General features: G+C 35.6%; 1 protein-coding gene across 2 annotated transcripts; it reads right to left on the bottom strand.

The window, feature by feature from the left end:
* Positions 1-2,774: 2,774 nt before the first annotated feature.
* LOC117342459 (failed axon connections-like) lies at positions 2,775-15,143 on the bottom strand. 2 transcript variants are annotated; one of them, XM_033904620.1, is made up of 7 exons: positions 15,025-15,137; positions 13,986-14,128; positions 6,743-6,900; positions 6,421-6,617; positions 4,699-4,810; positions 3,774-3,911; positions 2,775-3,425 (listed from the first exon to the last, which is right to left on the bottom strand). In XM_033904620.1, exons 3-7 carry the CDS (start codon positions 6,896-6,898, stop codon positions 3,267-3,269), a joined length of 762 nt encoding a protein of 253 aa, XP_033760511.1. In that variant the 5' UTR covers positions 6,899-6,900; positions 13,986-14,128; positions 15,025-15,137; the 3' UTR covers positions 2,775-3,266. The 2 variants fall into 2 exon arrangements, with proteins under 2 accessions (XP_033760511.1, XP_033760510.1); XM_033904619.1 differs by lacking the exon at positions 13,986-14,128 and having other exon boundaries at positions 15,025-15,143.
* Positions 15,144-16,365: the final 1,222 nt, after the last annotated feature.

Genomic DNA, 16,365 nt, shown 5'->3' with positions numbered 1-16,365 from the left:
CTGTTCCTATGACAGTTCTTAATGGTCCTAAATTCCATATGTAGGTTCCTCTTGGTCCCTAGTTGTGCATATTCCATTTGGAAAATGATAAGAAAAAAGGAAGGCCGATAGGCGGCTATATTGTACAGAACTTTCTTCTTGCTATTTCTCAGAACGTTATTCCTGGATCTTTCTTGAATTTCATAAGTATTGTGGAGCTGCTATCCTTATTTCTCATCGGCGGATCTTTCAAATATTTCATGTGTAGGTTCCCCTTATTTTCAAATGATAAGATTATGATGAGAAAAACGTATAGAAAAGGTAAATCTAACAGAGATCCTAGAAAGGTCATTCGATGGAGGGCGATCTTGTCGGTAGTATATTGATTTTTGATCGAAAGTCCGATATTTATATGGTCTGAATCAAGTTTGGTGAGGAATAAAGTAGTTGGACCGCGAGTTAAGATGGGCGGTGTTAAGACATACAGGGATGTATAACCGTGTTTAATGTTGTGCGATATTAACATATCTTGTCTTTCTTGCTTCTTTTTTACTTAGATTGATTGAAAGACATGTCAGTTCCTATGTGGAATGAAAACTACATTCTATTACCCAGTTTAATAACAAGAACAATGACGTATAATTGTCATGCATTGATACATTCTACTGACAGGTTTGTCTACCAATGTTTTGATGCGAAATAGGGAGTTTTACAAACAATCAAAGGATGGAGCGTTTTGACTTAAAATTCTGTAAATTACTATTAGGTTTGAAAAAAAGTACACCCGACTAGGCCTACTACATGGTTCGTGGTGAACTTCTAAATGAGATAAAAACGAAGATGATTAATAATTGGTGTAATATGATTCAATTAAAAGGGATTAAACTTAATGTTGTATTGTATCATACGTTATATCATGTATTTATTAATGAAAATAGAGGCGTCTCATACTTAAGTTAATATAGAATACTTGAACGAATGTGGTTGAATGTCTATATGGAATTCTCAGTTTCTCGGCAGTTTGAACCCGCAATAGGTAAAAGTAAAGAAAACATTGTACGATCAATTTTAACACAATTGGGAAGGTGATATTTTAACTCTTCGATGTCAGTTATAGAATATACAAAAAAGAATACATTTTTGAAAAATATTTGAATGAACTAAATGACAAAGAAAGAATGTTGTTCTGTAAATTTAGAACAAGTTACCATACATTCATTGTAGAAACTGGTTGATGGAATAATGTAAGTTATCAAAATAGAATTTGTCAACACTGGGATAACAACGACATTGGTTATGAATTGCATTATTCATTAAATTGTCCATAAAATGCTTTGATTCTCTACCTAATATTGTTAAACTTTCACAGCTTAAGAACTCTTCAAACATCAAAACATTAAGGAATTTATGTAAATTTATCAAAGTACTAAGACAAAAAGTTATATGATTTGCCCTCTCTTTCTATATATATTGTATTTGTTGCGTGTTGTAAATATGTTCTCTCCATGCATCGTATTTGTTGAATGTTGTAAATATCCTCTCGCCATACATTGTATTTGTTGAATGTTGTAAATATGTTCTCTCCATACATCGTATTTGTTGAATGTTGTAAATATCCTCTCGCCATACATTGTATTTGTTGAATGTTGTAAATATGTTCTCTCCATACATTGTATTTGTTGAATGTTGTAAATATGTTCTCTCCATACATCGTATTTGTTGAATGTTGTAAATATGTTCTCTCCATACATTGTATTTGTTGAATGTTGTAAATATGTTCTCTCCATACATCGTATTTGTTGAATGTTGTAAATATCCTCTCGCCATACATTGTATTTGTTGAATGTTGTAAATATGTTCTCTCCATACATCGTATTTGTTGAATGTTGTAAATATCCTCTCGCCATACATTGTTTTTGTTGAATGTTGTAAATATGTTCTCTCCATACATTGTATTTGTTGAATGTTGTAAATATGTTCTCTCCATACATTGTATTTGTTGAATGTTGTAAATATCCTCTCTCCATACATTGTATTTGTTGAATGTTGTAAATATCCTCTCTCCATACATTGTATTTGTTGAATGTTGTAAATATCATCTCGCCATACATTGTATTTGTTGAGTGTTGTAAACATGTTCTCTCCATACATTGCATTTGTTGAGTGTTGTAAATATGTTCTCTCCATACATTGTATTTGTTGAATGTTGTAAATATGTTCTCTTCATACATTGTATTTGTTGAATGTTGTAAATATCCTCTCTTCATACATTGTATTTGTTGAATGTTGTAAATATCCTCTCTCTATACATCGTATTTGTTGAATGTTGTAAATATGTTCTCTCCATACATTGTATTTGTTGAATGGTTTAAATATGTTCTCTCTATACATTGTATTTGTTGAATGTTGTAAATATGTTCTCTCCATACATTGTATTTGTTGAATGTTGTAAATATGTTCTCTCCATACATTGTTTTTGTTGAATGTTGTAAATATGTTCTCTCCATACATCGTATTTGTTGAATGTTGTAAATATGTTCTCTCCATACATTGTATTTGTTGAATGTTGTAAATATGTTCTCTCCATGCATTGCATTTGTTGAATATTGTAAATATGTTCTCTGCATACATCGTATTTGTTGAATATTGTAAATATGTTCTCTCCATACATTGTATTTGTTGAATGTTGTAAATATCCTCTCTCCATACATCGTATTTGTTGAATGTTGTAAATATGTTCTCTCCATACATTGTATTTTTGTAAAGAGAAGGAATAAATAAAGTTAAAGTTAGGATAATGGAGATTGTCAGTCGTCCAATCCGAAGTTAAACGACATTGTATTCTGACAACGTTCAATCAATTGTAAACATTTCATTTTTGACACAGATTATACAGGTTGTATATCATAGTATATTATAGTAATGCATAAGGACACTATTTTAGAAAACAGGCCAAGCCTACAAGTCCTTACAGAATATATTTCTGGTATTAAATATATAGATATATCGAATTGGTGATGTAGAAGTACAAACTAATGAAAGAAGTTATTTGATATCTATAGTGAAAATTACTGAAACAAGAATCTGTCACAAGGGTTTACTATTTGAAAGTCGAGAACATGCCGTTATTCTTCTAAACAGGATATGTAGAATAGGAATGTTCCATTGTCACTTCAGTGGTCGAATGCCTTTAGTGGAAGCACGACTAGACTAATGATCATTGTATTTCAAACACACTGATTTAGAGGTTAACCAGACCAAGGCCATTGCTTTTGCAGTACTTGTTTCTACAACTGTTGATCGTCCCAGTGAGGCCAGAACTCTGTCTTTAGTCTGTTTATGTAATCCAGTACATTTGAACACTCCTCTTGTATAACTACCTTCATGGGGAAATCCAAAGGCACAAATATTATCTGGACGAGAAATCCAAATAATGTACAGTCAATCTGTAAATAAAACACAATGAGATCAGACAACGCCTGTGTGTGGCGATGTTTACGATTGTTGTAAACATCAGTTTACACATGTTTTACACATTATGTATGTTTCCCTATGTGAAGATAAGTTTTACGGAAATATTTTGTGAATAAAATTCATATTAACAAGTGATTCAAAGATACGCGTCTAATATCTAACGTGATAACTCACGAAGGTGGCAGTAGAAGATAATTCATACAATGATGATTATGAAATAATTCTCACAAGTGATGATAATGAGGTCTAACTTTTTGTTATAAGTATTTCACTTTTTAATTGGATAAATTCAAACATGGTTTTATCTTGATATATTTTACCAAAGATGGCGTTTCTCCAAGAAAGTATTTCTTTTTCCCGAGGTAGGCTGATATAGCCCTGATATCGTCACTTCCTATTTTGTAAATTTCTTCGTTGCTATGACGACCTATTCCATGTTTCCAGGCCCGATCCTTTACCTGCAGTTGTATGAATTGGTAATGCTATTGTCTCTTAACACGAAGTATATAACAGGGGAAACATAAATATGTATTGAGTATGAGTATCAAATTAACAAATTACACGAATGATTGAATACTAGTAGTTACAAACCAATGTATTACAGTATAATACTATAAACAGTGATGGATACTCATGTTACAGTATTATATCACTAATAATGATTGGCGGTGGCAAGCACTCGCATTCTGCTTGTGTTGCCATTTGGCTGAGTTTCTCCTGCACAATAGATTGCTGCTACATGTTTTGTGAACTTTGACTTAAAATTTGATTTCAAAAGATATCAAATAGTATTGGTTAGTATCTGCTATGATTTTGGGGGGGGGGGGGGGGGGGGGGGGGGGATTTTCTGCTCCCAGTTTCCTCCCCAACTTCATTAGCTAGCGTGGTTGAAGTCATTGGCCATCATTTGCCACATAATCATAACAGTTAGCAAAAAATAAACCCAACATAAAATGTGTAATTTTTGTTTATTTGTTTGAGTTGTCTTCTATTTGATAATAAAAATTATTCCTAGAATATAATTTAATTTATTGCAATATGGATTAGGGTATTAGAATTATTATTACACTTGACTATTGTCATATGTACATTTACTCGCCGGAGTATCTCGTTATATGGGATGATGGATTTAGTATCAGATATTCAAATGCTGACTTCAAATAAAACATATTAACCCGGTGCCACGTCAATATGGTTAGGTATCGTCTATATAGATATATCTAACCACGTCCCATTGAAACTTACGCTGCTGGACAAGCCAGCTCCAACTTTCTCTTGCATCTCCTCTGGGACTTGGAATTTAATGTATTCCATATACTCTTGCATGTGCTCCACGTACCGGTACCAGAATATTGACCTAGAATAATGGTAGAAATACGACAGTCTTAGTGGAAGGATTGTTATAGAAATCGTTCAGACTAATGATACTGTAAATCAGATATATTTCGCTAGTACTTTATTTCGAGTTCCTATTTGAGTCATGGCCTCCACCAGACTGCTATTGGGGGGAACCGATAGCTTGATCGCCATCCAAATGTGTTTCTTTTCGTACGAATAATTGCGAAGTATTTGAATTTGCAATTGACGTATCAACGCGAAAAAATGCACACGCGAAATACAGAAGTGATTCACAGTATCACATTATAACTGTAACCCCGATTCGATAAACGAGTTAAGGATACTGGTCGAACAATTAGCAGCAAACGTATAATGGTTGGTCATTGAAAAAATGCCAATGATATAGATATATCAACACTTTAACTAAATTAAACTTTTTTACTGGGTCACTCATCTCATCGTTCCTGATGAGAGTAACTCTGAGTAAAAACCGATATATTTCCGCAATCAGTTTACAACGGCTGTTCAGCTAACCAGCTGGGGCGCGACAAGAAAAGTATCATAGACCATCTAAAACGATAATTCATGTTAACACCTATGTGTACACTTACTTGTTGATAAAGTATTAATCCATTTATGCGGAAACTGTTGATGGACATCTCTTAAATATAATTAAATCCACAATAATTCACTTGAAACCTACTGTGTTCAAATATTGGGTCACTAAAACAACTTTGCGTTTCCGGTTATTATAAAATACAGAACACAAATAAAACGGATAAAGTAACTAACGCAATATTTTCACAGCGTTTATTCGTTTCGTCTATTTCAACTCCAAATTTTGATAAAACGGAAATAAACCCTGAGAGGTCACAATCAAAACAAGTATGGCGGTATATACAAATGGGACCTACGCTTAAACGACAAGAAAGCAAATAATCACTGATTTTGGATATAGATATGGACACAGTATTGCAACTGTGTTTATTCATAATTGTTTTTAGAATAATTTAAGTCATATCGTTTTAAATGTGAGTTATTGTAACTTTTAACCGACTTTAATAAGAGGCGTCACAGCAACAGGTCCTACGTACGGTGGTAATTAGAGGTTACATGACAGTCTGTCAATGTTTCCTGGCGTGTTAACCTCTAATATTATTTAAGTACACTGCAACATAATTTGGGAGCAGCTTTAAGTACTGGTCTTAAGACGGCAAGAAATCTATTCAATTGTCTGGCACGATAATGTTCCAGCGAAAGCAAAACTCGTCAGCAGAACATTTTTTATCAGCCACCAGAATCACCTGATTTATTACAAAACTTGTAAGACTTGACTCCAGCTTTAATATATGAATAGGTTAATATACCACGCTACAACACGGTTTACAACAGTTTACCTCTCAAACGATTGATAATATACGGCTCTTATGATGATGAATTAGAAACTGACCCACACTTCCATTACAACACTTAATTTATCCATACACCATTGACAAGGTTTACAGCAGGGTAAATCTATTAATGGCAACATTAATTATTGTTAAGCTTTCCTGTATTTATCCATGATATTTCCACAATAGAGACTACAGGCCTTTATATGTGTAGTCAGCCTATACACTATCATCATACCATGCTGTATTCTCCTCTACCATCTTCAGAAATGACCTGCCAACTGCTTGTTGTTCGACATTGATTCCTGGATATGGATCCTTCTTAAAATGCTTTGATAGATATTCGATGATGAAGTTGGAGTCTGGTATTTCGTCTTCGTTAAACATTATAAAAGGAGTTTGACTTTTGCTGGAAAATCCCATGTGATCAACAATCTGTAAAGAGAACATGTTTAATCGTAACATCATACTAGATAGGAGCCTTGTTATGTACTAGCTGATTAGGTCTCGACTGGCATTCACAGTGATTTCCATACGACTGATGCCAGTCAATACATTACCTGATAGGGAATTTCGTTCATCCGCAGCCACATCTCCAGTTTCATTGCGAATGGTGATATGTTTGGGATACACTTTGCCATAGCTCTGGGAAACACATGAAGATACACGATGTCCCGCTTCCACTCCGGCTTCCAGTTACTTTTGGTCTCCGCCATAACTGCAATGTAGTATTCAATGGGGTCTAGAGTAGGGATTTCACAATGGGGGTTTATCATAAGTAGCTCACTATAGGGTTCTATAATAACTTAGGTAACAAAGGGGTCCACAATAGGGAACTTACATAGAGGATATCTAACAGTGTCTTCAGTAATACCAAATATATTTCAAGAGTGGGGCTAATATTTTGATATTTTTCACGAGTGCGCAGCACGAGTGAAAAATATCAAAATATTAGCCACACGAGTGAAATATATTTGGTATTACTGAAGACACTGTTAGATATTCTGTTTATTACATTTTTATCAACGAAAACCCTACCCCATATGCTAACTAGGACTACAGCGATAATTTGTAAACAAAAAAAGTAGTTTCTCCTGTCCATGTGCTGACATATATGTCGGGCTTTCTGATTGGTCAATTATTTTGGGTATTTTCTAATCATTGATTTGATTGGTCAAATCAGCAAAAGTGATATTTTTCACTAGTGAAAAAATATGATATTTGTCACTAGTGAAAAATATCACTTTTATAGAATGATAAATTTTTGATATTTCACTGGTAAAAATGTAATAAAATAGGCGTATTCCATAGGGGATTTACACTACGGTGTTGTCCGGTAATCTTGCACACTTCAACGGCGGTCTGTGTTTTCAATTTAACAAGATGTGATCTAATTAAGCTGTATATTAAAATAAAGAGTGAGGCTTCATTATTCGATAGAAAAACTAAAAATGGCAAACGCGCCTTCGAATCGTGTCTAGCGGGACCAGTAAGTATGTACACAAGCCCCCCGGCTTGTAAATATCCTGTTTGATAAGGACAAAGAGGGTTTTTTTTTTTATAAAAAAGAAGAGAACGAAACAAAGGAGAAGAAAAAAAATACTTTTATTCCATCATATGGTGCCACTATCAAAGAAATGGATTATAAAGAGGCGCTAAAAAAACATGAAGAGAAAACGAAGTCAGAAAAGAAAAAAATCAGAGGCAAACAATCCAGCAAAGGAAAGGAAAACCACCATTTGTTGTGACCCCTAGTACGTGAAAGAAATAGACTATTTAGGTGTGATTTCTTTGTATCATGTTAAAGGTTACTATCTTAACTAACTAAGACTATCGCCATTGAAAGATCTTTTCTGGTTAAATTTTGACGACACTTTGAATGAAATTGACCAATTTTTGCAGGTCGAAGGAGTTCCAGACCTTTCTCTATATATTAGTCTACAATCGGACTTGGACTTATAAATAAAGGGGATGATGTTGATAAGCATTTGGAACACCTAGGCCGATTTGCTGCGGTCATCTTTGATGGAAGGTACTCAATCGGAACCCCTCGTCATTTTCTCCGAAACTACGTTCGCAGATGGAGGCGAGGTGTTCCGATTGGGAAGGTACTGTAATCGGGGCGAGGTGTTCCGAATGGTTGATAAGGTGTAAAAGGAGATAACTCTTATATATTGTTTGTACTTTCGCTTTCGGTTGATGTATTGTAACTCTCCTAAAAAGGAGACACATTGTGAAGACGAGTTATAAAAGAAAAAGTCTAAAAAGTTGTCTACATGTGTTTGCTTGCTGTTGTACGAGTTCACAGTCTACTGCTTATCGATCAGCAGAACACCAGATATGGAAAATGAACCACCGTTGTTTCGATCTCTTCTTTCTTTTTTTGAAACTCTTTGTCCTTCTCATCAAAAAGGATATTTACATCCCTGTTTTGCGTTCTCTCCTACGTTGTTTTCTTTTCAGAGTGGACCTCCTTGACCTTACTGACAACAGGCGATTTTACCACTGGTGCAGGGGGTCAAAAGGAAAAATGCCTGATTTTCGGAATCCTGTCATGATGTTTGAAACATTCAAAGCACTCTTATACGAGTTTCCTATAAAACTCGGAACAGTGATGACTTCACGAGCTGCCTCTATTACTTCGGCATTGATGTGGGTTGTGACCGTTTGGAATTATGAAGTTATAAATCGTCAATTGCACTTTTTGGATCTAGTTATGTTATGTTTCAGGTTTGACGGCATCTAATTACACACAATCGAAGATGGAAACAAGGCCAACTAGTTTATGAATATTTATTAGCAGGTTGAAAAAAAGTGTTATTATACGCTTTATTTCACTATTTTCAGCCTTTAATGAGACAATGATCATACACAGACTAAATAACACCTAACTGTATTAATTTGTATGGTGATTTTGGGCAATCAGTGCTATTTTATTAGAAGGAAAACACTTAAAGCCATTGGAACAGACGGTGTCTGTTAGCCGGAAATGAACCGGTTTGGTGATGCGCAAGATTACCGTATATGCTAGATTACCGGACAAATAATATAGAGGTGTACAAGGTGGTGGAGGTGGTGGTGGTTAGAACCTAGAATAGGAGTAGATAGTAGGGGTCCTGTTGTTAGACAATGCAGAGTTTCTAATAGGGTTCTTAGGGAGTTAATAATACAGAGCTAGTCTACAATGCAGCAATAGAGAGTCTATGGAATATGCCAAAGTTCGTTGAAGAGTGCGTGGTCTGTTAAAAGCACAATAATGACTCTCCAAGTTAACCATCAAGCATAATTCCCACATGAATTTGCTTCTTACAAAGGTCAACGCTAATTGACTATTATCGCTTAGATACGGTATTACCTACAAAATTTGCGTAGTTATAAGGACTTACAAGAGAACAAAATAACAGAGAATAGCCTATAGCATATAAACGAAACCGTAAATCTAACGGGGGCAAAGAAGAAAAAGAAACGTATAGGTTTGCTGAGGACTCTTGAAGAACGAGAAAAATAATATAATAACGTAATGTTGTTGTTTTTTTAGCTGTACTTTTATTAAAGTATAAGTACAAACATCATAATATGTGCTGGTCTATCCTGGCCTAGATCCCAGGACAGAGTAGATGTTCTTTACTCTAGCCCCAGAAGTCGAATCCGTTAACAGATATAAGCTGGTCCTTTTATACATGTATAAAGGCCAATTCTGCGTATACGTGCAGTACTATCTTGAACTTTTGAATTTTATTACATCAAACTATAACATGATCTTATAGGAAAATAACTGGCTAGCCGACTCTATACACACGAAAGTCAAAGGGTCGGTAATTACATAGGTAAATCAATATTAATGTATATGAACACTTGGCCAGGTAAACTCGAGGGTCAGGTGGTTAAGATATATTAATCCATTTTACTTATTACACTAATATATCACAAAAGGACCAACTGCTTCAGGAGAGTAAGCATCTTCTGCCTCATCGACGACATCAGTCTTACAAAACTAGGTCAAACACTGACTAATTCATTGTGGTGACAATGGAACCGCTGAACACATCAACGGGCACTTCTGGCTTCATATCGCACAAGGAAATATTTTCAATGAGATTATAATGACAAGCCTAAACAAATTCTCGTTGTTTTCATCAATATCTGAAGGTCTCTGAATGTCGAATCAAGTTGGCCATGTAATTACCATCGACTAGGGGAAGCGGTGATGTTACTATCTAGAAATGGAAAGACCGATTGGAAAAGTGAAAGCATCACGCTTTTTTAACAGCTTAGCATGAGAAATGTGTAAATCAGTAATGTTGGTAGGTTAAAACTATTTCTATCATATCTTAGTAACTGTACATGTAGGTGCAAACTTTGCGTACTGTGTAACATAGCACATTCATTATCTACAACAGCAGCAATGTTATCATCATATATGATCCAATAGGTTCTATCCGTACCCCTTCCTCAACCCTTTCCCTTCTGATTGAATATTAATTGTGCGTGTAGACCGCTTAAAGGACTCGCACAACTAAATAATTTACTATATGTTATTGTTAGTGACTCCATCCCTTCATTCGCTCGTTTGAAGTTCAAATGATGTGAAAATTATATCAAATTAAAGTTTTTTCTATCGGATAAATGTTGTTATTGCAAAGGTTTAATGGCATATAAGAACACACGGGTACTCGAAAGACAATAACCCTGACATGTACAGTGCAATAGGGAACCACCATCTGGGGAAAACACGCCTTTTACACCTCGAATCCTACGTCAATCTATTTTCAGTAGGAGTGCATATTTTCTATTTTTCAAATCCCCACTCCTTATTCTCGTATATAGAAAGTACCCATTTTCTAGGAAAACAGCTACAAACCTAAGAAACTCATTATCCTTAGGGACTTGGTTCAGCTGAAACACCAGCTGATTGGCTTATTTAGTTGTGCTAGCCCTTAAACTGGCCATTTTCAAATCGCAGTCTCCATTCTGACCGGTCACCTGTTGCCTGTTCTTCAAACCAATTTAGGGATTACACACTCACTTGACTACATGACACATGCCGTCATTACCAACTCTTCAAATGGAGGCCATACGTATCGTTTAATAATGCAGAAGTGTCTTAATTATCTACGATAAATATAGAAATATTAATATGTTTTATCATCAAACTAAACCGCTTCAGGGAAAAAAAGATTAACTTCTATTTTTACTTTATTGTGTCTACTAAATAACTTATTATAATGTATTCCTGGTTCTGATTAGCTGATACATACTTAATAAAGGTTATGATGCATGCCATTGTTAGCAATCTTCAACATTTTAGCCTACATAGTTGACGAATTTGCGATTAAATTAGGTTTGCATGAAAGATTAATCATCATTGATGTTACTTATAAATAAATAAACGGTCTTTAGAATGGATTATTTGTGATCAATCACCTGATTAAATATGCTAATGTAAACATAATAATTTATAGACCATATCTCTATTTAATGCATTGTTCTAGCCTTCCCTTTATTCCGAATGATTATTCAGTTTCAGTTTCAGTTTCCTACGTCACCACCTGGTTATAAACACTTTCGGTCCTTAGCATCAATGTCGGGTCCAAGGAAGATGAAGCAGCTGAATGAGGTTTAATTACACAATGCTATCGCCGATATCTTTTGTTATAGCTATACATGCACCATTTCGACCTACCAAAGTCAAACAGAGGATACGCTATACATCAGCATTTAACATTCAAATATTAAAAACGAACTACAAAGACATAGTACATGAAAGATAGATCTGTATATCAACATGCGGCAATTAAGATTACTTAATTACCACCATGCATCAGATACCGTTACTGGTGAACAACGTGTAACTTAATGTAGCATCATCCACGTCACGGTAGCTAAAAATGGATATTTTAATCTGGTGTATTTCTTTGTATGCTATGTCGTTATACATGCAGGTGTGCTGATATGTTCTATAATTAAATATCTCCGGTCCTTCCTTTCTTAATGATTTTATTGTATCAGATATTTACTGTCCATTCTTGTATAAGGATTTTATTCTATTTGATATCTCCAGACCTTTCTTGTATTAAGATGTTAATGTATTCAGTATCTACAAAGCTTTCTTGTATACAGATTTTATTTTATTTAATATCCCCAGACCTTTCTTTATACAGAATTTATTTTATTTAATATCTCCAGACCTTTCTTGTATACAGATTTTATTGTAGTTTAATATCTCCAGACCTTTCTTGTATACAGATTTTATTGTAGTTTAATATCTCCAGACCTTTCTTTATACAGATGTTATTGTTTTTAATATCCCCGGACCTTTCTTTATACATATTTTATTGTATTGAATATCTCCACTTCTTTCTTTTATTATGATTTTAGTGTATTTAATACTTGCGCTCCTTTCTTGTATACAGATGTTCACAATCTCTGCTTCGTTGTTTAGATATCTTTTCATTACTTTACTCTACCAGTAAACTAATGCAAACTATTAACATGCACATTTTACGACCGATTTATTTTGACGTGTTTAAAACCATAACTTTAAAGCAAATTACGTAGTAATAAAACATACATCTTTTACCGAATAATTGCATATTATTGTTGTTGGGGGTTTATATAGAAGAAAAGGAATTTTCTTTCCTGTGTGATGTCCTGCTATGTCTGACACAGGTGAATACCACTTGGGACTTGATGATAGTGAACTTTGTGTTGTCGGACATTATGACAACAAATAACATTCGAGTGATGTGGGTGAGTATATAGAATTTTGACTCGGTGGTTAAATGACAGTGTTATTTATTCTTCCCCGGCGAATTTATTAAAAATTGTTACAGAAATATTTTTTTACATTTGATCAATATATAGGTAAAATGTGAGGACTTATTGCACATATTTTGGTGTCGTTTTCAGTGCATGAAGCTATATATAAATAGACCTAAATCATCGGCAAATGTTAAAATTAAATAAATAATGCATTCTGGTTTTAAAAACGTGAAACGTTAATAACTATCAAATTCGTTTAAGCGATCTTTACTTTTTCAGTGTATGAACCTACATATAAATGGACTTCAATAATCTGCAAAAATTAAACACAAATAATTAATGATGTTTTCTGGTTTTAAAAACGTAAAAAGTTAATAAATATCAAATTCGTTTAAGCGATCTTTACTCACACGATAGTTCATACATGAATTATACATACATAATTTCAAGTGAGAAATCTTGTCTGTCACAGTTGAATTCAAAATAGTGTGTTTTTATGTAGAGTGTACATTTTATATAACGATATTCATAAATGCTTATTTATATGCGGTATGTATGTTTCATGTAGACCCCTGGGAACCTTGATCACTCTCTGTATCTGAGTGGAAACTTATATTTAAATAATCCATGGGAATATTTCAGCTTTTACCGGAACATATTGTATCCTATAATTGTAAAGGTAAGAAGTTGTTCTGTAATAATTAAGTGGTATTGTGTACCGATGTGAAAATCTACATATACTATATATATATAAAATCATCAATCGGCACTTCAGGTAAAATCACAGCTTCCAAGAATAATCTGTGGAAATCGGACCATACATGCCTATAAAAAGTTCGTGACAATGCTATAGGAACTACAATAGTATTTACCGGGATACAGCCGGTCTAAACAAACAATCAATGTTGTTTTTCTGACTTTTCATAACCTACCCGGTTGCTCTTAAGGACCGACCAAGACAAGCAGATGATGAAAGCATGAATACATTTGGGGGGTATCTATTTCTTCATTTTGTTGTATTCCGGAGATAAAATATTTTACCTGCAAGCTTTGTTGATTTTTTAAATCTCTATATTCACCACAGCCAGAGTTGAGTCAGGACTCGGAACTCTATGTTTCTTTGTTTCGTTAACGACTTGCCGTCATCCGTCTCATCAACAGCCCATCTGTTTGCAGACGACTGCCTACTTTACAGACAGATAAGAAACCATGAAGACCAGGTTATCAAAGGTACCTAATAGCATTAGAGAACTGGGCATCAAGATGGGCCATGCGGTTCAACGCCAAGAACTGTTACGTGATGATACATAACAGCCATTTCAACACGTATACAGTCTGGACAATGTCATTCTCCAACAACTATCAGACAGTCCCTACCTAGGACTTAATATCAGCGAAAACATGAAATTTGATGAACTCATCAACACAATCACCAAAAAGGCAAACTCATCACTTGGTTTTATTCGAAGGATTTCAAAATACTGTTCAAAAATTCTAAAAACATCAGCCTACACAGCACTAGTACGGTCCGTACTGGAATACAGTGACACTGTATAGGACCCATTTATTAAAAAAGACGTAGGCAAAATAGTGGCTCTTGAAGGACGAGCAAAAAGATTAATTTGTAACAGATTCAGCGGAAAATGCAGTGTATCAGACATGATGGATCTACACCTTACTCCCCTGGCAGAAAGACAAAGAGAACCGCCTTATCATGATGATTAAATTAATAAACGGCCAAAAAACGTTTTTAGTATTAAATGGGGGGGGGGGGGGGGGGGGGGGGGATCATCAAAACCAAACATCTCATCAATGATTGAAGGAGGGGGGGGGGGGGGTATGGTTTGGAAACAATTTCAAATTGTAAATGCCAGTTGTGTGAATACAGTTACACATACTCACTTGTGTATACGTACCCATTGCGAGGGTCATCTTCGCTAGCCATGGCTTCCGATTACGTTTCACTCCACAACCTTGGCTAGCGAAGAGGTTCGATGATGTGCGGTTATATAAATAATGAATTTACACTCCCAATTAAGACAAAAATGTTTTAAAACTACTATTGAATCGTTTGTCTTACCTGTGAACAATCGAGACAGGGCGTCACGTTGGAATGGGTGTAATGGCAATACCAGGGGAAGGACCACGATATCTCATACCTGTATAATACCTCCGTGACCTCAATGTTTATCAGTATAATTGATAATGTCTCGTCCACTCCACTAGAAAGTACCTGCTGGGGTCGGTCATAGGGCATATATAACGTACACATATACCCACCGGGAACAGCCATATATAGCGTATATTTCAAGAGTACACGTGTACCCACCGGGGACGGACATGGTGTATATATAACGTAACTATGTACCTCAACGGGGACGGACATAGTGTATATTATAACATACACGTGTACCCACCGGGGACGGACTTAGTGTATATATAACGTACACATGTACCCACCGGGGACGGACATGGTGTATATATAACGTACACGTGTACCCACCGGGGACGGACATGGTGTATATATAACGTACACGTGTACCCACCGGGGACGGACATGGTGTATATATAACGTACACGTGTACGCACCGGGGACGGACATGGTGTTTATATAACGTACACGTGTACCCACCGGGGACGGACATAGTGTATATTATAACATACACGTGTACCCACCGGGGACGGACATGGTGTACATATAACGTACACGTGTACCCATCGGGGACGGACATGGTGTATATATAACGTACACGTGTACCCATCGGGGACGGACATGGTGTATATATAACGTACACGTGTACCCACCGGGGACGGACATGGTGTATATATAGCGTACACGTGTACCAACCGGGGACGGACATGGTGTATATATAACGTACACGTGTACCCACCGGGGACGGACATGGTTTATATATAACGTACACATGTACCCACCGGGGACGGACATAGTGTATACATAACGTACACATGTACCCACCGGGGACGGACATGGTGTATATATAACGTACACATGTACCCACCGGGAACGGACATAGTGTATATTATAACGTACACATGTACCCACCGGGGACGGACATGGTGTATATATAACGTACACATCTACCCACAGGGGACGGACATGGTGTATATATAACGTACACATGTACCCACCGGGGACGGACATGGTATATATATAACGTACACATGTACCCACCGGGGACGGACATAGTGTATATATAAAGTACACGTGTACTCACCGGGAGGGATACGATGTATATAAATTGATCAATTTCGCTTACGGAAAGCATGGTCGAGATGTTTCACTAGCCAGCGAGAGAACTTTTTGCATGTCGTGTAGCTCAACATACCACATACAACATTCATAAATTGAAAGTTCTATAGCTCGAAATACAATATTCAACATTTTATGTTATCACTGTTT

Source organism: Pecten maximus, chromosome 14 (genome assembly GCF_902652985.1).
Source record: "Pecten maximus chromosome 14, xPecMax1.1, whole genome shotgun sequence".
Classification (NCBI taxonomy): domain Eukaryota; kingdom Metazoa; phylum Mollusca; class Bivalvia; order Pectinida; family Pectinidae; genus Pecten; species Pecten maximus.
Note: the sequence above shows the minus strand (reverse complement) of the source record. Positions and strands in the feature narration are given on the sequence as shown.